General features: G+C 39.0%; 1 protein-coding gene across 1 annotated transcript in view; it reads right to left on the bottom strand.

Annotated features, from left to right (window-relative positions):
• Window positions 1-963: 963 nt before the first annotated feature.
• The window catches only part of LOC128697076 (Adenylate cyclase 3), a 271,965-nt gene continuing 250,137 nt past the window's right edge, over window positions 964-22,791 (bottom strand). The window contains exon 19 of the mRNA XM_070095170.1: window positions 964-22,327. Coding sequence (XP_069951271.1) covers window positions 22,142-22,327 — 186 coding nt within the window. The 3' untranslated portion in view covers window positions 964-22,141. The remainder of the gene's footprint in view (window positions 22,328-22,791) is intronic.

The following is a 22,791-nucleotide window of genomic DNA, read 5'->3' as shown; positions in this document are numbered from 1 at the left end:
AGGATGTTCCAGAGATGGGACACAGCAACAAGGGGGCACAGTTGGAAGTTGAAGACACAGATGATTCACAAGGATGTTAGGAAGTATTTCTTCAGCCACATAGTCAGGAAGTGGAATAGTTTGGGAAGTGATGTAGTGGAGGCAGGATCCATACATAGCTTTAAGCAGAGGTATGATAAAGCTCACGGTTCAGGGAGAGTGACGTAGTAGCGACCAGTGAAGAGGTGGGGCCAGGAGCTAGGACTTGACCCCTGCAACTTCAACTAGGTGAGTACAACTAGGCGAGTACCATGACAGTACAGCACAACAATGTGAATGTGCAGTAATGTAACAGTGATTTTAAGTATACTGTACCTTGTTGATAGATACAGACAGGCCCCACTTAACAGCACTTCGCTTTAAAGAGTTTCACTAATACAGCAGTTTTCAATTATACCCATTCTTCATTTATTCAGACTTCCTACAATAAATATATTCACCACTCACTATAAGCTAAAGACAAAAATACTTTAAAAAAGTAGTGTGTGTACTGTGCGTGAATTTTTAAGACCTAGCTGTATTGCTCACTTACTATGATAGTGTAAACGTGTTATCAGGCTTTTACATGCATTTGAAAGTGAAAAAGGCTATGATTAACGTTAGTGATTTTTTTTGCTTTACAGCAGTAGCCTGGGACCTAGCCTGCTGTATAAGAGGGGCCTTCCTGTATAAGATTAAACATAATGAGCAGAGTCTTGAGATTACATTTAGTTGAACCTAGTGATACCAGTGACCATTCCTAACTTACGAATTTTTTTTTTGCTTCAAGAGTGATGTGTTGTGTATTTCCAGTGTCTTCTCAATCATTACAGTTGTCACTGTTTTTATTAGTGTATATGATTGAGCCTTGCATAAACACCATCCCAGGTACATAAATATTTCATGTCAAATTTTGCAGAAAAGAAGGTGGAAGCTTCAAAATACTTGCTCATGAGTATTTAATAACTATGAAAACTTTCTCTTACTACAGAACCTTGATTAGTATACTTGCACACAAATATATCTAGAGAATTTAAGGATAATTATAAATATTAATTATTACATACAAGTATATATCTTAAACAGTCAAACCACACACCTAATTTCACTTGGTGGCACACAAATGACACCTTACAGACACAGGTAAATATATGGTGTACGGTGACTGGTTAATGCACGACTCCTTGTCTCAACAGAGGCCATCAGTCAACATTAGTGGTTTATACTCTAATTTTTAAAAGATAAAAAATGGGGCTTACTGTTCTACATAAATAACAAGGATGGATCTAGATTAGTGATTGTATAAAATAAAGGAATTGCTGAAAATATACATTAATTCTATAGTAACACTATTACTTACACTTATTAGAAAACACTATACCTGAAATATAGGCTACATCTTCAAAACACTACAGTAAATTACTATACAAATTGAGGAGATACTATATACAAAAATAGTCACAAAATATATCCTATTTCCAGTGATATGTCACCCTCGTAAAATATCTTATTTGAAAATACACACATTAATTAATAAGTACCGACACTAAGATTTTTCCACTTCAAATTACATAGACAGCAAAGTACTTTATTACAGTACATGGCAGCAACTATCAATCATATGGTTTGGTTGATGATGCCACATATATTATCACAACCTTAAGAATCATTATCAGTATACAAGACACCAAAACAAAGAACATTCCGGCAGTTGGGAACTTTGGAACACTGCTGCTGGTCAGGTCACATACATACTACAATTTTACCAAGACGTGACCATACATTTTCTTTTCACAGTTTCTTCCATTTTAAGTAAAGTTCAACAAAGGATTACACATAGCTACTTATTGCTATGGTATATTTTCCTCTGTATTGTCAATTCTATTATTTTAATGTAGCAATAAAGAATATAACAAACCACTTCACAGATGAGCAGGAATTCATTCAAAAACTTCAAGTGGTGTATACAAGTGAACAACGTGTTTCACCCTCTAGTACAGTACAAGTATCTTTGCACTATAATACACTATTAAATAAATGTACAAGAAAATTCATACATTTACATATAATATTTGGCAGTTAGGAATTCTTCAGTGTACGTAATTTAGTTTATACATTGTAAATCCTGTAAAGTGTTGGAGAACAATGTTCATGGTTGATGGGATGTTTTGAGGATGTGTTGATCTTGAGGAATATAAGCAACCTATGTGAGGCAGTGGAATAACAAAAGACATGCCTCAGGAGGCTACATAAAATGTTAATATAAATTATCTAACCTCTCAAATTTATATTAATACAATTTTAAGTGTCTTAATTTGTAAGAACATTCGTTTTTTTTTACTGTATATACACTTACATACAGTCATGAAATAATCTGAGAAATTTAAACAATAATTCAGTTATATGCATTTTTATCTCCTCTCTGCACTTGAATAACTTACTACAGGAAGTACAGAGCCGAAATAAAACCAAAATTTATGAAAACATTCAGTTTTAATTGAATAGATATTTACATAAAACAATGAAATAATAAGACTGACCTAAAGTATTTTTACTCTACACAAATGAACCAAAAACTATACTTTCTAAAAAATATATATTATGACTTTACCACTTGCTATACTGTATGTCAATAAAAATAATGATCTAGAGTGGTGTTTAATGTTCAACATTTTCACTTAAGAGCTCATAGATATTTTGACTAGATTTGTCCATATTTAATAGTAATTATATATACATATATCTTTGAAGATGGTATATATATGTGTGCCTAGCATGCATACATGTCTACATGCTAACTACAAGTGCAGCTTATGTAGAATATACTGTGTATACTAATATTCAATGTACTTTCTAGGTTCACAATCTCTACTGAGAGCTAGTGTAGACAGGAAAATATTTTAAACAGAATTGATCCCAAACATTTGTATGAGTGCTGTGATTCTTATGGGTTGCTAATGTTCCCTCTTTCTGTAGGCCTATTTATCCCTCACTGGTCATTTGGGTTACTAATATTCCCTCTCAGTGCAGGTGCTTCCCATCTTGGGTTAACCTGGTTGCTAATGTTCCCTCTCAGTGTAGGCTACTTCCCATCTTGGTTGCTAATGTTCCCTCTAAGTGCTGGCCTACTTATTATCTGACTAACAATGTAGGCCTATTTACCACCCTATGGTTAATCGGGTTGCTAGCATCCCTTTTCAGTGTAAGCCTACAGCCCCCCCCAACCCCCAGACTACTGGGTTGATAGTGATCCCTCTTAGTATAGGTCTACTAAAACTTATTGCTCAACCTTACAATTTATTATAATGCTATTCTCTTAAAAAAAATAGTTTTGTCCTTATTTAACTGAAATCATACATACTTTTTAATATATTTTAATCACTTAATGATCCTTTTCACATTAAAGAATTTTAATGTTAATTTATACTTTTTCCATCTGTGTTCGCTTACACTGTATGACCTTAAAGAAAACTTATTGATGTGATTCTGGTTTTTTTTTAATCTACTATGGTGTGGTGGTACTACTGCTAATTAAGCTTGTAATTACTGTAAGCTCTTATATAGCTATTCTATATATATTTCAGTTTTCTGCCAGTGTAACTGAAAACGTGCACACAAAACTGAATAGTACGTACCGTACCATGAAGGTCTATTTATGCACTATTCAATTTTGGATGCACTTTTTCCAATGCATATACAAAAAACTGCACTAGGTATAGGAGCTTCATAAGAGAACTTACTTCATCTACAAATAGATTCATCCCAAATCTACTAAAAATCATAATTTAAAATACTCTAACAATTCTGAATGTCTTAAAGTTAATCATTAACACATAATGTAAGATGAATAGTACTGTATTTTGAGACTGAAAATGAATTTGCATTTTATATGATCATGAATGGCAAGAGCACATAAAAAATATACATCACAATAACATGCCCAGAACAATTCCCAGCTAAAGCACAAACTGGAGACAATAATGCCATATTATTATATTCAGGGGAAGTGCTAAACCCATAGGGGTCATACAGCACTTGGGTAATGGAAGGAAAAGAGATTTCATCAAAGTGGGTATTATTATTTATTAGGATTAGGAGCCCTTCACTGGTATCAAGGCCCCCTCCTTTAAAGTGACACATTTTAATTATCATGAATAGTATTATTACTGAATACTAACAAAAAAAGTGCCAAACCCAAATGGGTCATATGGCACTGCAAGCTTGAGGGAAGCTATTGGCAAAGAGAAGTAGTGTAAAGCTAACAAGTACAGCCTCTCCTCACTTAATGACAGAGATCCGTTCCTAAGACCACGTCATTAAACAAATTCGTCGCTAAGTGAGGAGCATACTATAATGGTAGTGAGTTTGTGTCATCCATCTTTGATATTGTTTTAATGTCACCTTTGCACCATTTATAACATTTCTGGTATATTTTTAAATGTTCATACAGTAGTGTACTGTATATTGAAAAAAGCAGAATAGAGGAAGTCAGCTCTAATATACATTAGTATTTAGATATGAATACTGGTCAGAGAGCCCGTCATAAGTCTGAGGCGTTGGTAAACAAGTATGTCACTAAGTGAGGAGAGGCTACAAAGTCAAAGTTTGCATAAATCAGTTTCAGTCAAAAAGTCAGTGCTGAAGGAAGGTTTCTGAAAGCTGAGCAAGCAAAGTAAGGGCAACCAGGCATTGAAACAGAAACCAGAAATAGATTCTTGCTTCTTGAGAATTGGTAAAACTGCTGTACGAGTGTCTCATGTGGCCAATACAGCCTCTCCTCACTTAGGGACATATTCAATTACCGACAACTTGGACTTACGATGGGTTCTCTGATCAGTATGCATACCTAAATAATGTATATTAACGCTGATTTCCTCTATTCTGCTTATTACAATATACAGTACACTATTGTATAAACATTTAAAAATATACCAGAAATGTTATAAATGGTGCAAATGTGACATTAAAACAATATCAAAGATGGCTGACATAAACTCACTACCATTTTAGTATGCTCCTCATTTAGCAACAAATTCTTTTACCAACATGGTCTTAGGAACAGAACTCCATCGTTAAGTGAGGAGAGGCTGTATGTAGTTCATGTTAAAACTGTTTTCCAAACAGAATGGTACTGAAAAGAAGTTGACTATGAACTCAACTTGGTTTTTAATGCAGACCAATGACTCTGCCATCAATCCTAAATGCTGAAAGAAAACTGGAAAATAGCTTGAATGCGGTAGATCCCTGCAAAAGATAGTTCCTGAACTGTGGAACATGCAGAGGAGTCTGCAAATTCATTGCACTGAACACCATAAAGACCAGGGATCCAGCAAAAGATATCTCTAGGCATGCTGAAAAGGTGACACAGCCAATCTTGTATGCAAAGGACTATGAGATGTGAGGGGCCAAAGTTCTGAAAAGCTTGTAACATACACAGTCAGAGATAGCAAAGGAAAAAGTGGGAAGAGTCACAATGAAGTTGATGGCTACAGGAAACACACAACTCTACTGCAAAAAATACTAGCCACATCTGGTAAATGCTCCTGCATCTCATTAAAGGTGTCCCTCTTTTTTTATTTTTTTATTATTATCACACTGGCCGATTCCCACCAAGGCAGGGTGGCCCGAAAAAGAAAAACTTTCACCATCATTCACTCCATCACTGTCTTGCCAGAAGGGTGCTTTACACTACAGTTTTTAAACTGTAACATTAACACCCCTCCTTCAGAGTGCAGGCACTGTACTTCCCATCTCCAGGACTCAAGTCCGGCCTGCCGGTTTCCCTGAACCCCTTCATAAATGTTACTTTGCTCACACTCCAACAGCACGTCAAGTATTAAAAACCATTTGTCTCCATTCACTCCTATCAAACACGCTCACGCATGCCTGCTGGAAGTCCAAGCCCCTCGCACACAAAACCTCCTTTACCCCCTCCCTCCAACCTTTCCTAGGCCGACCCCTACCCAGCCTTCCTTCCACTACAGACTGATACACTCTTGAAGTCATTCTGTTTCGCTCCATTCTCTCTACATGTCCGAACCACCTCAACAACCCTTCCTCAGCCCTCTGGACAACAGTTTTGGTAATCCCACACCTCCTCCTAACTTCCAAACTACGAATTCTCTGCATTATATTCACACCACACATTGCCCTCAGACATGACATCTCCACTGCCTCCAGCCTTCTCCTCGCTGCAACATTCATCACCCATGCTTCACACCCATATAAGAGCGTTGGTAAAACTATACTCTCATACACTCCCCTCTTTGCCTCCAAGGACAAAGTTCTTTGTCTCCACAGACTCCTAAGTGCACCACTCACCCTTTTCCCCTCATCAATTCTATGATTCACCTCATCTTTCATAGACCCATCTGCTGACACGTCCACTCCCAAATATCTGAATACATTCACCTCCTCCATACTCTCTCCCTCCAATCTGATATCCAATCTTTCATCACCTAATCTTTTTGTTATCCTCATAACCTTACTCTTTCCTGTATTCACCTTTAATTTTCTTCTTTTGCACACCCTACCAAATTCATCCACCAATCTCTGCAACTTCTCTTCAGAATCTCCCAAGAGCACAGTGTCATCAGCAAAGAGCAACTGTGACAACTCCCACTTTATGTGTGATTCTTTATCTTTTAACTCCATGCCTCTTGCCAAGACCCTCGCATTTACTTCTCTTACAACCCCATCTATAAATATATTAAACAACCACGGTGACATCACACATCCTTGTCTAAGGCCTACTTTTACTGGGAAATAATTTCCCTCTTTTTATGCTGAAGATATGTTCCAGGCCTCTAGCATCTGCATTAAGCTCAGTTTGGCTATAAACACTTAACACACAATAAGTGAGTTTAGCAAACCAGCAAACCATACGTATTGCATATGGTGGCCATAAATTGCATATATGGAATTACGAATGGAAAAAGAACTCTCATAATGAATCTGCGCAAAACGATTTGCATAATAGGGATGATAGTATTCAAAAAAACTGCAGTGTACACAACAGTAGCATGAAAGAGTAATTGAAAAGGCCCAAGGAGGAGGGAGCACTTGTTCACAGCAGATGTACAATACTCTGGAAAGTGAAGGAAGGAGGTACATGCTCTAATTATTGGTATCTCCCAAGGTGGATTGGAAAAAAAAAATAAACAGGGTGAATAGAAATGGAAGGCAAATTAAAAGCAACTAGAGTCTGAAGGTAGAGATTAAGAGGCAGTGATAAAGAAGGGTTGAGTGTCAGCATTAACGTCCCATTATTCTGTAGGTTGCAGGGCCATAAACATTGTAAAAGTGAACAACATAATGCTGAAAATGAGTGCCACAATGGTCTTGCAAACTATATATAGGGGTTTTCTAATGGGAATGAAAGACACAGACATAATCCTTGATAATGGATGTAATCAAACTTGGAAACAACCACTGCTGAAGCAGATAAACATGTCTGATCACTAATCAAGTTCTGATAGAACCAAGGTCATATGAAGATGAAGAACTTGCCTACTGGCTCGCGGGTAAAACATGACAAAATTTCAAGTACATTCAGTCTGCTAAGAGAGAGAGCTTTCAAGCCTGTCACATATAATTTCCAAAACATCCTCTGATCAAAGTAGAAGCCAAGAAATTTAAAAGTTTGTCAGACAGGGACAGGGGAAACCAAACAGTATGAAATGGGGAATGATGTGGCAACGAGAGGGAACAAGGTTCCAGTATTTCAGAAACAAAAGTAAAGGGGTATGAAATGACTCCAAGAGGTTACCACAAGTGTCTCAGTGAGATCCACCTCAAACAACAACAACAATAATAATAATAATAATAATAATAATAATAATAATAATAATAATAATAATAATAATAATAATAATAATAATGATGATGTTTATTTCTTTATGCCATACACAATGTCATTCACATCAAATAATACATTGGTAGGCACAAAAGAAAGCCACTAATTATGCAATGCATTTTGGGTAACTATTAAACCTAAAAAAAAAAATGTATTGGTTCGAAGTAAGACACTAGGAATTGAAGGGAGTTATATGATAAGGTGGAAGGAATACCACTTTTAACAGGGTAAGGATGAAGTGTAAAAGAATATAGCCAGAGATAGGATAGCCAATACCCTGGAAAAAATTAGTCTTTGGAAGCAAATGTATACAAGAGACAAGTGGGAGATAAGCACCTGGAGTTCTCTCCAATTTCCTCCATAACCTCTAATATTCCAATGTAAAATAGATATGTAGCTTAAGTAAACAAAAAAGTTGACTAAACTTTATGCAAGTGAATGATCAATGAAATCAAGCTCTGGGGGTAGCAAGTGGTCATTCAAGACTTACAGTGTGTGGATTGCTAACAGGATAAGTTGTCTGTGAGGAGGTAACATAAGGGTGGGGGAAGTTAGAAGTAGGTAGAGTAGACTTACAAAAACCATTAGAATGTGATGTTTAAGGGTTATGTTAGGCAGGGTAAATCCTCATGCTGTTTAATGCCTTAAAATTACATGGGTGACATCCAGAGTCAGTGAAGCAATCAGGATCTACAGAAAGGTGAGTATATTATTTATGGAAACTGTGATGGCTTCTATCACAGATTACAAAGAGGAAAAATGGTGATGTGGAAAGTGCAAGAGGTGACTCTCTACACGGAGAACTGGGATGACTGCTGGGGAAGTAATAGGAGACTTGTATCTTCAATACATTCACCATAGGGGCTGAAGAGGATGTAGGATATTTACTGCAAAGTGAGCAGGTAGGAATCACAGAAATTTCAGAAGAGTTAGTGTACAGAATGGATATACATATTGTGCTGTACTGAGGAGGGGGAGGAAGCAAGCAGGGAAGAAAAAGCTTTAAGAACTGGAGCTGACTCAGCAAGTGGTGGTGGTCCTGCATGAACTTCCACCTCTATCACCTGATAACAAAAAAAAGACTATGTAAGCTGCATGGAATCAGAAAATGAGGGATGAGTTTCAGAGGAGAGCTCTTCAAATTTATGTATAAAAAATAGAGGGGAAGTGTATGAATCAAATGGAGGTTGGAAAACCACAGGAACCTACGAAATCCTGGGCAGTTCTGTGAAGATGATCTATGGACAGACCACATGACATGCCCTATTTTTCCTTTAGGAGGCAGATCTTGCATTCCTTAAGGAATACAGGACATGAATAAAAATAGGCAGAATGAGTCCTAGCACACTTCAGACAGTAAAGGGTACGCAGTTGGCAAGGTTCATTATGAGCATGGGAGGTGCAGTCAGGGCATTTTATATACAGCTAACAATGTTTAGCAGGGTGTCCAGAAAGCCAGCACTGATGGCACTGCTGGGGAGTAGGTAACAGCTCTGTTGCTGTTAAGGAGTTACCTGCTCAATACACTAGCGGCCATCAAAAGTTAACTTTGCAACACTGCTTGAGTATTTAAGGTGTCCTCATGCAGAATAGACAAAAGTGTCTACTGTACTTTGAGGATGAATAGCTTTGCAGTTGCAATTCCAAGAAAATATCATCTGCATACACATGAAATGCTCAATAATGGACAACTGAAAAAGGATGACAATTCCATAGCATATACTGTATTAAGCTGAATATATCTAAGAACAGTGGCTTGTCATCTAATTATGCATAACATCATCAACCTGCAGTGCACACACCATTGTGATATGTATGGTAAGGGACCCCAGGGTCAGCTGCAGTCACAATCTCCCGACTGACTTCATAATCCCACAGCATATTTGAAGTTTCACTGGGTTGAAGTGTGAGAAATTCTGATCAGATTTGTGGGCCATACATGTTATGTGGAAATTTCCTATTATAGTGAGGTAGTGGTCAAGAAATACAGTATAAAGAACAGGATGTGAAACAGCAGTAGGCCATAGTTGTTTCAATGGCAAAATGAGAAGAATATTCTCGGGTATCACAAGGATGACTTGCACACTGCCTCAAAGTTACGAGAAGCCAGAGTTGTAGTCAGGGATGGTGTAGAGAAACCATTAATAATACTGTACTTATAAAATAATAATTAAATTTCAGTTCTCCATTCCCCATTCACTATCAAGACCAAGGAAAGATTTACAATTTTGCTAAAAAGAAGCTAGTGATAATAGAAAGGCACAGCCACAGAAGAGAAAGGATACCCCACCTTCTGATGCTCACTTAGCCCTAGTCAAATACAGAGTCTTACAGACAGTGTGGAGTGATGCAAGAACAATCAATTAATTTAGTGGGACCAGAACCGAACCTTCTGTTTCACTTCTATTCTCATACCAAAGAAGTACGTTGCCTGTCAGAGGGCCACAGCTTCACGGGTAGGCTCAACCTCTAGGCAAGCAAAAACAAGGAATACATGAGTTACTGCACATGGCAAATGAAGAGGGCAATGCTTAGTTTAGCCTTTGAATGACAAGTGTTCCCTGAGGTAGATGAAACCTACATAGCACAGCCACAACAACAACAAAGATCATACTCCTCCAACACTTATGTAAAAAGAGCTCCCGTAAGGGAGATAAATATTTAGACTTATGGTCTTCCATGGATCATTATCAAAATGTGAGCAATTTGATAATGGCCTGGAATGGACTGAAAGGTTGAAAAAAGATTTACTTTATTTCCAATTTGTGGGTTAAATGTGAAAATTAATATACTAGTTACCTTTCTCTATTCATGTTAGTACAGTGCTAGTGAGGGGAAGTACAAGAAGACTATTTGGATTATTAATCTTGGAGAGAGTACCCCAGGGTAATCCAAAAAGCCACTCAATGTGGTTTATTTCCCTTGTGGTCCTTTTAAGGGTCTTCCTCAGGAAACACACAAAGTTCCTTAACCCTTTGACTGTTTCGGTCGTATATATACGTCTTACGAGCCACCGTTTTTTATGTATATATACTCATAAATTCTAGCGGCTTCAAATCAAGCAGGAGAAAGCTGGTAGGCCCACATGTGACAGAATGGGTCTGCGTGGTCAGTGTGCACCATATAAAAAAAAATCCTGCAGCACGCAGTGCACAATGAGAAAAAAAAAAACTACGACAGTTTTTTTAATTAAAATGCCGACTTTGTGGTCTATTTTCGTATATTATTTATGGTTGTATTCTCGTTTTCTTGGTCTCATTTGATAGTATGGAAAACATATTATAGAAATAGAGGTGACTTTGATTGGTTTTACTATGAAAAGAACCTTGAAATGGAGCTCAAAGTAGGGGAAATGTTTGATTTTTGCCGATGTTCAAAAGTAAACAAATGATGTCATTTTCCAATAAATGTCCAAGTAGCCATTCTAATATGCACTCATGAATGGGTTGACATTATTTATACAATTATTACAATATTGCAGTAAATCTTCTATTTTTTGTTTGAATAAAAATTCAAAATAGAAAGCAAGAGTAATATCAGAGGGGCCTGGAGACATGACTGATGAACAAAGAAAATATTATTTTAGAGCCAGGAATGTCTGCATTGTTCATTCTGGACCCTATTTTGAAATTGGCATTTTTTTTTTTTCGTGAAATTAGCCAAATTGCAAACTTCTGACCATGTTACTGGGTAGTTGAAATTGGTAAATGAGTAGTTTCTTGTACTCAATCGATAGAAAAAAAATGGAGTTCTAAAGAAATAGCTATGAGTTTGGTCGACTGGAACAATAGAATTAGCCAAAAATAGAGCTCAAATTGGACGAAATCGCAGATTCTTAAATATCGCTTAGGTCGCTAACTTCGCGAGAGCGTAATTCCGTCAGTTTTCCATCAAATTTCGTTCTTTTGGCATCATTACAATCAGGAAAAGATTCTCTATCATTTCATAAGAAAAAATATTTTTTTTTTTTTGGGGGAAATTTTGTGACACCGGGAGACATCTCAGGATTTGGGGTTGCGACAGTCAAGGGGTTAAATTCACAATTGTTTGTTACTGTTATGGTTTAAAATTAATTGAGTTTAAAATTAATGGACAAAAAAGTTGAATCCAGAATTGTTCATTATTATTATGACCATGGACAAAGAATCTCATCATTTCAATTTAAATGACAACTGGCATTACTGGACACCCTCCTCTCCTCCATTAGTCTGTTTAATCGAGGTTTCACTGTACTATTTACATATGGCTTTACTGGGTTATCCTAGGTTACTTTATATAATATACTATGGTTGACTGCCAGAAATATTTATGTACCCTCAGAACGTTAGGACAAATTTACAAATTTATGTCTCAAGTGTTAGCACCTTCTGCTTACATCTGAAGGAACTGGGCTCAATCCTGAAATGAGCAGAAATGTTTCCTTACACCTGTTATCAATGTCCACCTAGCAGAAATTAGGTACCTGGGTGTTAACTGATTGCTGACAGCTGCTTCAGCTCACATACATGAGATCATGATTCAATCCCTGACATGGGAAGAAATGTTGGGCATGTTTTCTCACACCTAACGATAAGTAGGTACATATTTGGGTGTCAGGCAGCTAATGAGCTGCATCCTGGGTAAGAGGCTAAAAGGACTGCAAGTGAAATAATCCACACCACTTGGCTTTGAGTTACTAACACTCCAGATTAATAATCATAATAAAATCTTGTACTACCATTACTACTATCTGAAATATATATTTTGAACAGAAGTAAATTGAAAACACAAAAATTAAGGAACATGGCAGCAGGCCTACTGGACTATGCTAGGCAAGTTTCAAGGACCCAAATTTACACACAAGTTACTATGCAAGACAACTGTAATCATCCAAAAATTGCACCTAAATAAACTTGCTGACAGGTGTAACTCACCCACTCATGTACCTGTCTAACCTACTTTTTGAAGAATGAGACACTTGGATTGAACACACTGATTCCAAACTGAGGGACTGATTACCTCAAACTACTCTTCTATTTTCACCATTCTTCATTGTACTGGACTGATGAAGCTATTGTGTGGCAAAACATTTCCTCAGTAAAGATTATCAAAATGTTGCCCAAGTGTCTCATTCTTCAACTTGTTAGTTCTTTAAACCATTTTTCAAAACTACTCTTTAACCCCGTTTCATGGTATTTCTCATCTTCCCAGCTTACGAGATAAGATAAAAGATTTTGTTCAGATTTTTAACCCTGGAGGGTTAGTCACCCAGGATAACCCAAAAAATGCAGTGCTGTCTTACTTCCATATGGAGTTCTTAATCTTTTTCCCCAGGATGCCACCCATAGACCAGTTGACTAACACCCAGGTACCTACTTGCTTGCTAGGTGACCAGGACAACAGGTGTAAGGAAACACATACAATGTTTCCACCCTTGCTGGGGATCGAACCATGGACACTTAATGTGTGAAGCGGTAGCATTGCTTACACATGACTACTGATGATGATAATCTCTCACTCCTCGCTCTTGCTTCTTTCTCACTAGTAAATACTCACTATTACTACTGTGGCAAAATGGTATAGTGGGACAAAGAGTTCATTTACTATTGTTTTTAGAGCTGTGGTTGATTGGTTGATTAATGGGGTTTAAAGCCTATCAACTACACTAGGGTTATTAAGGCTGCACAGTAACCATCCTTCCTTATTGGGCTTAACAACCATGGATCTATCAGGTTATTCAATTAATGACCATTGATCTATCAGGTTGTTATTCAATTAATGACCATTGATCTATCAGGTTATTCAATTAACAACCATCAATCTATCAATTAAATGACCATCGGTCTACCAGATCATTTAACGACCATCGGTCTACCAGAACATTTAACGACCATCGGTCTACCAGAACATTTAACGACCATCGGTCTACCAGAACATTTAATGACCATCGGTCTACCAGCAGGTCATTTAACGACCATCAGTCTACCAGCAGGTCATTTAACGACCATCAGTCTACCAGTGGGTCATTTAACGACCATCAGTCTACCAGGTCATTTAACAACCATCAGTCTACCAGCGGGTCATTTAACGACCATTGGTCTACCAGCAGGTCATTTAACGACCATTGGTCTACCAGCAGGTCATTTAACGACCATCAGTCTACCAGGTTATTTAATGACCATCAGTCTACCAGGTCATTTAATGACCATCAGTCTACCAGCAGGTCATTTAACAACCATCAGTCTACTAGCGGGTCATTTAACGACCATCAGTCTACCAGTAGGTCATTTAACGACCATTGGTCTACCAGCAGGTCATTTAACGACCATCAGTCTACCAGCAGGTCATTTAATGACCATCAGTCTACCAGCAGGTCATTTAACGACCATCAGTCTACCAGCAGGTCATTTAACGACCATCAGTCTACCAGCAGGTCATTTAACGACCATCAGTCTACCAGCAGGTCATTTAATGACCATCAGTCTACCAGCAGGTCATTTAACGACCATCAGTCTACCAGCAGGTCATTTAACGACCATCAGTCTACCAGCAGGTCATTTAACGACCTTCAATCTACCAGGTCATCAGCCTTATTTAACAAACTCAGACCTGGTCAGTGGTCACAGCAGCAGACGAAGGGACTAGGAAGAACACTCCCAATGGAAATAAGTCAGGAATCCAAATGGAAAAAAAAAGAGTCACTCTGACTCTTTTTGGGTCATCCTGGATAATTTACACATGTGTTACTAGGTATGATAATTATATTCATGTGTACCCGCACCTAAATAAACTTACTGACATTAATGTAGAAGATCAGCCACTAACACCTAGTAAAGCCTTGTTTACACTGCCGCTGCAGGGACCACCAGTGTAAATTTAAGTCAACATTAGAGGGACTACGATGATAAATTACAAAAAAAAAGGAGCAATTGAAGCTTTATCATAATGAAATACTTTAATTTTGCCTATTGTAAATAACTCGTAAAGCACTTAATCTTGTCTAAATTCATCTGTTCCCCTGCTAAAATAATATAATTCACAACCACATGTAAACTACAGTGCATTGTTGTGTGACTGAATTCATGTCTAGATTACCAACTAACAATTGTAATCAGAACAAAATGGTGTATTTCAATACCACTAACTTACTTAGCCACCATTACACATCAAATCAAATCAAATAGGTGTCTAGTCCCTGCACCCATTAATGCAAATAACTCAGTTTACCTCATTCCTAGTATATCTTCTTTTATTGTAATTGATTTTCACACAGTTGAGCTACTTAGCTGTTTCAACTTTATAAGTTTAAGCAATAAGATATTACAAGAACTGCAATGGAAATTGACGTCACCATCATTATATATCAGTCCACAGCAGGATTCGAACCTGCACATTCTGCATGAAAAACGCAGTGTGTAGGTTTGAATCCTGCGGTAGACTGAGAGATAATGTTTGTAAATAATTAAGCCCATTTATCACGCAAAAATCGCGAACAAGCGATACAAGATGCAAAATAATATTGTCAAAGTACCACACTTGGATCCACTTCGAGGACAGCGTGAAGCAAGCTTCTATACCACAAGACGGGCAGCAAGCAGCAACTTCACTCTGGCTGTACCCTTCTCCAGAATATCACTTCATCTGAGATCATTTATCCCCAGGATGACTGAGTATAGAACACATTCGTACAGCATTATGATGTCAAGGAGATAAAGTCAGGTGATCAAATAAAAATTCTGGCCCACAGTTGGCTCCAACTTCATCCTGTCCCCTACTTATATGTTTCATAATAAAAATGCTTTCAGATGAGCTGATGTAGGTAACAGCTCTTAGCTTGTCAATAAAGTTAGGAATCCTTAACCTGTAAACAGCTTGTCAATAAAACTAGGGATCTTTAATCTAACCTTGTCAAACCCTGTATAAAAAAAAAAACACACAGGGAGAATTGAATGACAGCTCTAGGCTTTTCACATCATTAGGAGCTCGCAGTGTTGCAGTAATGAATAGTAAGTCCCATCAGATTCGTTCAGAGGAACATTCTTAGGAAGAACGTTCCTCTGAACGAATCTGTTGGGACCTCCTACTCATTTCTGCAACACTGTAAGCTCCTGGTGTGCTGATTGCAACACGAAAGGCCTAGAGCTATCATTCAACTCCCCCTGTCGTTGTTTTGCACATGTTACTATGTATGATAATTTATGTAACTGTATTTATGTGTACCTGTACCTAAATACACTTATTGCCGTCCACAGGATGAGTGTGGTGCATAACAAACTCATTAAATTGAACACCACTCATGAGAAAGATGAGGATAATGAAAGCTTGTCCTGCATCCTGTGTGTATGAGTTAACACTACCTTTGAACCTCAACAATTATGAGGGAGGAAGCGATAGCTGAGAGAGAGAGTACTCACCTATTTGTGGTTGCAGGGGTCGAGTCATAGCTGCTGACCCAGTCTCTTCGCTGATCATTACTAGGTCCACTTTCTCCCTGCTCCATGAGTTTTATTGTACCTCTTCTTAAAGCTATGTATGGATCCTGCCTCCACTATATCACTCTCCAGATTGTTCCACTTTCTGACAACTCTATGACTGAAGAAATACTTTTTAACATCCTTGTGACTCATCTGAGTTTTTAACTTCCAGTTGTGATCCTTTGGTACCGAGACCCATCTTTGAAACATTCTGTCCCTATCCACCTTGTCAAGTCCTCTCAGTATTTTATATGTCGTTATCATGTACCCCCTCCACTAACCTTCCTGTCCTCCAGTGTCGTCAGGTTGATTTCCTTTAACCTCTCCTCATAAGACATGTCCTTTAGCTCTGGGACTAGTCTTGTTCCAAACCTTTGCACTTTCTCTAATTTCTTGACGTGCTTGATCAGGTGTGGGTGGCATACTGGTGCTGAGTACTCCAATATGAGCCTAACGTTCACCGCGTACAATGTCTTACATGACTCCTTACATAACGCTGTTTCTAGGTTTGCCAGGCACCCATATATTGCAGGCGTTATTTGGTTGATGCACGCCTCAGACGTGCTCGGTATGATGCTCACCCCAAAATCCTCTTCCTTAAGCGAGTTTTGAAGCCTTGGACCAGCTAGGCCGTATTCTGTCTGCGGTTTTCTTTGTCTTTCCCCAAACTTCATGACTTTGCACTTGTTGTGGTTAAACTCCAGGAGCCATTTGTGGGACCAGACTTGCAGCCTGTCCAAATCCCCATGTAGGCTTACCTGATGCTCTCCCACTTATATTCTCCTCATTAGTTTCACATCGTCTGCGAACAGGGTACACCTCTGAATCTATCCTTTCTATCATGTCATTCACATATACTAGGAACAGCATTGGACCTAGGACTGATCCTTATCGAACCCCACTCGATACATTCACCCACTGTGTGTGTGACCTGTTTCATGTCTGTATAAATAACTCATTATTTATACGGAGGGCCCGGGTTCGATTCCCGGTGGGTGGAAAATTTTCGATGCGTTTCCTTACACCTGTTGTCCTGTTCACCTAGCAACCAATAGGTACCTGGGTGTTAGTCGACTGGTGTGGGTCGCATCCTGGGGGACAAGATTGAGGACCCCAATGGAAATAAGTTAGACAGTCCTCGATGACGCACTGACTTTCTTGGGTTATCCTGGGTGGCTAACCCTCCGGGGTTAAAAATCCGAAGAAAATTTTATCTTATCATTACCACTGTAACTCGTTCGGCCGTCAGAATTTTGTGGCCCAGTCCCCGGACACAATATGTAACTGTAAAATCTTTTGACTACCACCTACAGGATGGGTATGAAGTGCATAAAGATATTAAACTACCATACCCCACTGAATATGTTACAGTTGGTTAGTGTATCTTATGGGAAGGAATCCAAGTGACTGAAAAGCGACCTCAGGATGGGATAACGTAAACAAGTGGGGTTCTGCTAGGATATGTATCAGGGACAGGATTATTTCTGTAATATGTCAACCACACCAAAGAAGAGAGAGTAGTCAGTCAAATGTATCCCTTTTCGTAGATGATGTAAAATTAATGAAAACAGAAACCGATGAGGAAAAGGAAAGGCTACAAATAGATCTGGACAAACTCTGGGACTGAAGAGATAAGTGGCTACTGGAATTCAACACCAGCAAATGAAAGTTTATGAAAAGTGGGGAAAGGGTAAGAAGACTGGAGACTGAGTAAAGATTCAGAAGAGAGGTTGCAAACCTCTCTCAGGAGGAAGACCTTGGGCGTAAACATAGTGCCCAGCATGTTGCCAGAGGCACACCAACTAAATATCCTTCATGGAAAATACTTATTTGGCAAATCTGACTTTCAGGAGTCTCAACTAAGAGTCTTTCACGCCCTACAGTATATAGGACACATGTGTGTGAGTGTGTAGCATCAACATGGAACTCGCACTTGATAAAGCGTGTTAAGTGCAGAAGTATGCAATGAGACTAGTCCGAGAACAAAGGGGTATGAGCTATGTGGAGAGACTAAAGAATTGGATGTAATGACATTCGATGATAGAAGAACCAGGGGAGACACGATGGTAACATTAAAAATATTCAGAGTACACGGTAGGGTGGACAGGGACTGAGATTTGGAAAATAGATATTTGAGAGCACAATTCGAAGTTATACAGATGAATCACATGGCTGTCAGGAAGTAGTTCATCAGCCTGAAGGTGGTCAGGAAGTGGAATGACCTGGATGAAGTAGTTTAGGCAGGTTCCATACATAGTTTTAAGAATAGGCATGCCAGGGGCCATGAGGCTAAGGAGTAAATCCAGCAAGTGTCAAGAGGCAAAACCAGGAGCTGAGACTCAATCACACTTGGAGTAGGGAGAGTGGACCTAGTAGTTACCAGCGAAGAGGCGGGGCCAGGAGCTGTGAATCGACCCTGCAACCACAAACATGTGAGTATACACACACACACATTCAAGACTATACATCGCGTACGTCAGGCCCATACCTGAGTATGCACCACCAGTTTGGAACCCACACCTGATTAAACACGTCAACATGACTCACGAAATCGTAATGACACGATTGCAAACAAACCATACCACGGGCGGGATTTGAACCCGCGGTCTGGAATTTTGAGACTCCCTGACCGCGGGTTCAAATCCCGCCCGTGGTATGGTTTTTTTAAACACGTCAAGAAATTAGAGAAAGTGCAAAGGTTTGCAACAAAGCTAGTTCCAGAGATCAGGGGAATGTCCTACTAAGAAAGGTTAAGGGAAATCGGCCTGACGACACTGGAGGACAGGAGGGTTAGGGGAGACATAACGACATACAAAATACTGCGAGGAATTGACAAGATAGACAGAGACAGGATGTTCCAGAGATGGGACACAGAAACAAGGGGTCACAATTGGAAGTTGAAGACTCAGATGAGTCAGAGAGATGTTAGGAAGTACTTCTTTAGTCATAGAGTTGTTAGGAAGTAGAATAGCCTAGAAAGTGATGCAGTGGAGGCAGGAACCATACATAGTTTTAAGACGAGGTTTAATGAAGCTCATGGAGCAGGGAGAGAGAAGACCTAGTAGGGATCAGTGAAGAGGCGGGGCCAGGAGCTATGAATCGACCCCTGCAACCACAAATAGAAGAGTACAAATAGGTGAGTACATGTACGCATATACAAAAGGCCTAGTGTCTAATCGACATGTGCGTAGAACAAAATGGTAACACACACACTGACTCGACCCCTGCAACCACAAACAGATAAGTACAAACAGGTGAGTATACACACACAATAGCAGATTTATAATATATGTATACATATATAAATTAACAAAATCACCAATGATAAAACTAACGTTTGCATAAATTCTTCTCCAAATATTTACCCACCTAAAACAGGCAATATATTAGTTTTCTCTCCACACAATGAACAAAACAATTAATGTGCTTTTTGAGCAAAATTATTACTTAACAAAGATATTTGTCAATTATTTCCTCATTTTGTCTTCTTGGGTTGTAAATAATCTTATTTACATTATAATAATCAAATAAAATGAATCCGAGTTCTATATTATATATATACATATATAATTCCGAAAATAATTTTCGTACATAGAATTCTTAAAATGTATAATTGTCAGTATGTGTGGTAAGACAGGTGGTGTTATAGGCTGGGATATATTTACACGTGACGGATGTGTAGAGGTGATGGTTGTAGGTGAATGTTGCTACGGGTGAATGCTCCTACAAGTGAATGTTCCTACAAGTGAGAGAATGTTTCTGTAGGGTGAGAGAATGTTCCTACAGGTGAGAGAATGTTCCTGTAGGGTGAGAGAATGTTCGTGTAGGAACACTCACCTGTTCCTACAGGCGAATGTTCCTACAGTTGATAGAAAGTTCCTATATTAGGAACGTTCCTAAAGGTTAGGACATGCTGTCTCTACGGATGAGGGAATGTCTCTACGGATGAGGGAATGTCTCTACGGATGAGGGAATGTCTCTACGGATGAGGGAATGTCTCTACGGATGAGGGAATGTCTCTATGGATGAGGGAATGTCTCTATGGATGAGGGAATGTCTCTACAGATGAGGGAATGTCTCTATGGATGAGGGAATGTCTCTACGGATGAGGGAATGTCTCTACGGATGAGGGAATGTCTCTACGGATGAGGGAATGTCTCTACGGATGAGGGAATGTCTCTACGGATGAGAGAGTGTCTCTACAGATGAGGGAAGGTCTCTACGGATGAGGCAATGTCTCTACGGATGAAGTAATGTCTCTATGGAGGAGGCAATGTCTCTACAGATGAGGGAATGTCTCTATGGATGAGGTAATGTCTCTATGGATGAGGGAATGTCTCTACGGATGAGGGAATGTCTCTACGGTTGAGGCAATGTTTCTACGGATGAGGGAAAGTCTCTACGGATGAGGCAATGTTTCTACGGATGAGGGAATATCTCTACGGGTGAGGGAGTATCTCTACGGATGAGGGAATGTTTCTACGGATGAGGCAATGTCTCTATGGATGAGGGAGTATCTCTACGGATGAGGGAGTATCTCTACGGATGAGGATGGCTAGAAATCTGAGGCTTTATTTACAGATGAGACATACCTCCACAGGTATGAGCTGTGTCTGGTGAATACCCTTTCCACGTGTAGGGTTCACACCTGTCACACATGTAGGATTCACACCTGCCACACATGTAGGATTCACACCTGCCACACATGTAGGATTCACACCTGCCACACATGTAGGGTTCACACCTGCCACACATGTAGGGTTCACATCTGTCACACATGTAGGGCTCACACCTGTCACACGTATAGGGTTCACACCTGTCACACATGTAGGGTTCACACCTGTCACATGTGTAGGGTTCACACCTGTCACACATGTAGGGTTCACACCTGTCACACATGTAGGGTTCACACCTGCCACTGATGGTCCACAATGGGGTAAAGGAACGGGCAGATTCTATGCCTTGGATCACGAACCTTTCACCGACACCAAGGCTCCCCTTCACTTGATGGCTGTGTCACTGTCAGTTACAGTCTTTAAAAGAGCAGTATCCCCATGACTGTTACGATGAGGTATCCCTATGACTGTTACGATGAGGTATCCCCATGACTGTTACCATGAGGTATCCCCATGACTGTTACCATGAGGTATCTCCATGACTGTTACCATGAGATATCCCCATGACTGTTACTATGAGGTATCCCCATTATTATTACCATGAGGTATCCCCCATGAATGTTACCATAAGGTATCCCCATAATTGTTACCATAAGGTATCACCACGACTGTTACCATGAGATATCCCCATGACTGTTACCGTGAAGTATCCCCGTGACTGCTACCATGAGGTATCCCCATGACTGTTACCATGAGGTATCCCCATGACTGTTACCACGAGGTATACCCATGACTGCTACCAAGATGTATCCCCATGACTATTACCATGATGTATCCCCATGACTATTACCACGAGGTTTCCTCATGACCATTATAATGAGGTATCCCCATGACTATTACCATGAGGTATCCCATGAATGGCGATATAAATCAATGAGGGAATACACTCCCCCAGTAAGTTTATCTTCACACAAGAACTACAATCAAGTCCGTTATTAAAACTACACCTACAAGTGATGGAGTTATTCTTGGTATACAAAAGTAGCTTTATCACTGTATCGTGAGAATCGCATCTAAAATAGAGAATATATCTAAAGATAGAAGTATCTTTTTTTCAGATGAGAGTGGCTGCTGATTTTTTATGGAAATATAAAGGTTTTCCTCTATCTCCTAAAGGCTATAAGGTCTGCAGGAGAGACTCAAGTATTGGTCTGGGCTTCTGTCTTGGAGTAGTCCAGAGATTGACCATTCACTTGCTGGGGAGTCGCAGCTTTGCCCACGAGGTAGTAGGTCATCAGTTCTCCTTTACCCTTCACTGCTATCAGTCCTCGCTGCTCAAACACATAGCCGAAGTTCTGCAGTATTTTTGTGGTCTCCTCTGTCACCTGAGGATTAAAATAAAATACAACAACAAAGCATGAAGACAACTTTTAAATTAGAAATGTGGGAAAAACTGAAAATTTCTACTGGTTAATTTTAAATTGATTTAAAATTAATACATATTTCCATTTCAATGAAAAACATATAAAATATCTTTAGTACGACAAAAACTACTGATAAAGTCAGAGCCCTAAATTAAATAAATTCAATTAGATTCTTTACTAAAAAACTGCTTCATAAGAAACCAACTGTATATAAAAATATAATGTAAAGAAGATATACACATCGAGATGTGAATATATCTCAGTGTATATACACCGAGAGTTAACTTTAATTCTTACTTAAGGAATTAAAGTACTCTTGACTGGTGGTGAACAGGTGACATACAGCCTTAATGACCCTCGAGCAGTAGACGGCCCTTAAACCTTAGTTATCTGTTTGTCGGTTTTACAAACCATTGATATAAAAA

Source organism: Cherax quadricarinatus, chromosome 49, assembly GCF_038502225.1.
Source record: "Cherax quadricarinatus isolate ZL_2023a chromosome 49, ASM3850222v1, whole genome shotgun sequence".
Taxonomy (NCBI): Eukaryota; Metazoa; Arthropoda; class Malacostraca; order Decapoda; family Parastacidae; genus Cherax; species Cherax quadricarinatus.
The sequence above is the reverse complement of the archived record's forward strand: the minus strand, read 5'-3'. Positions and strand labels throughout refer to the sequence as shown.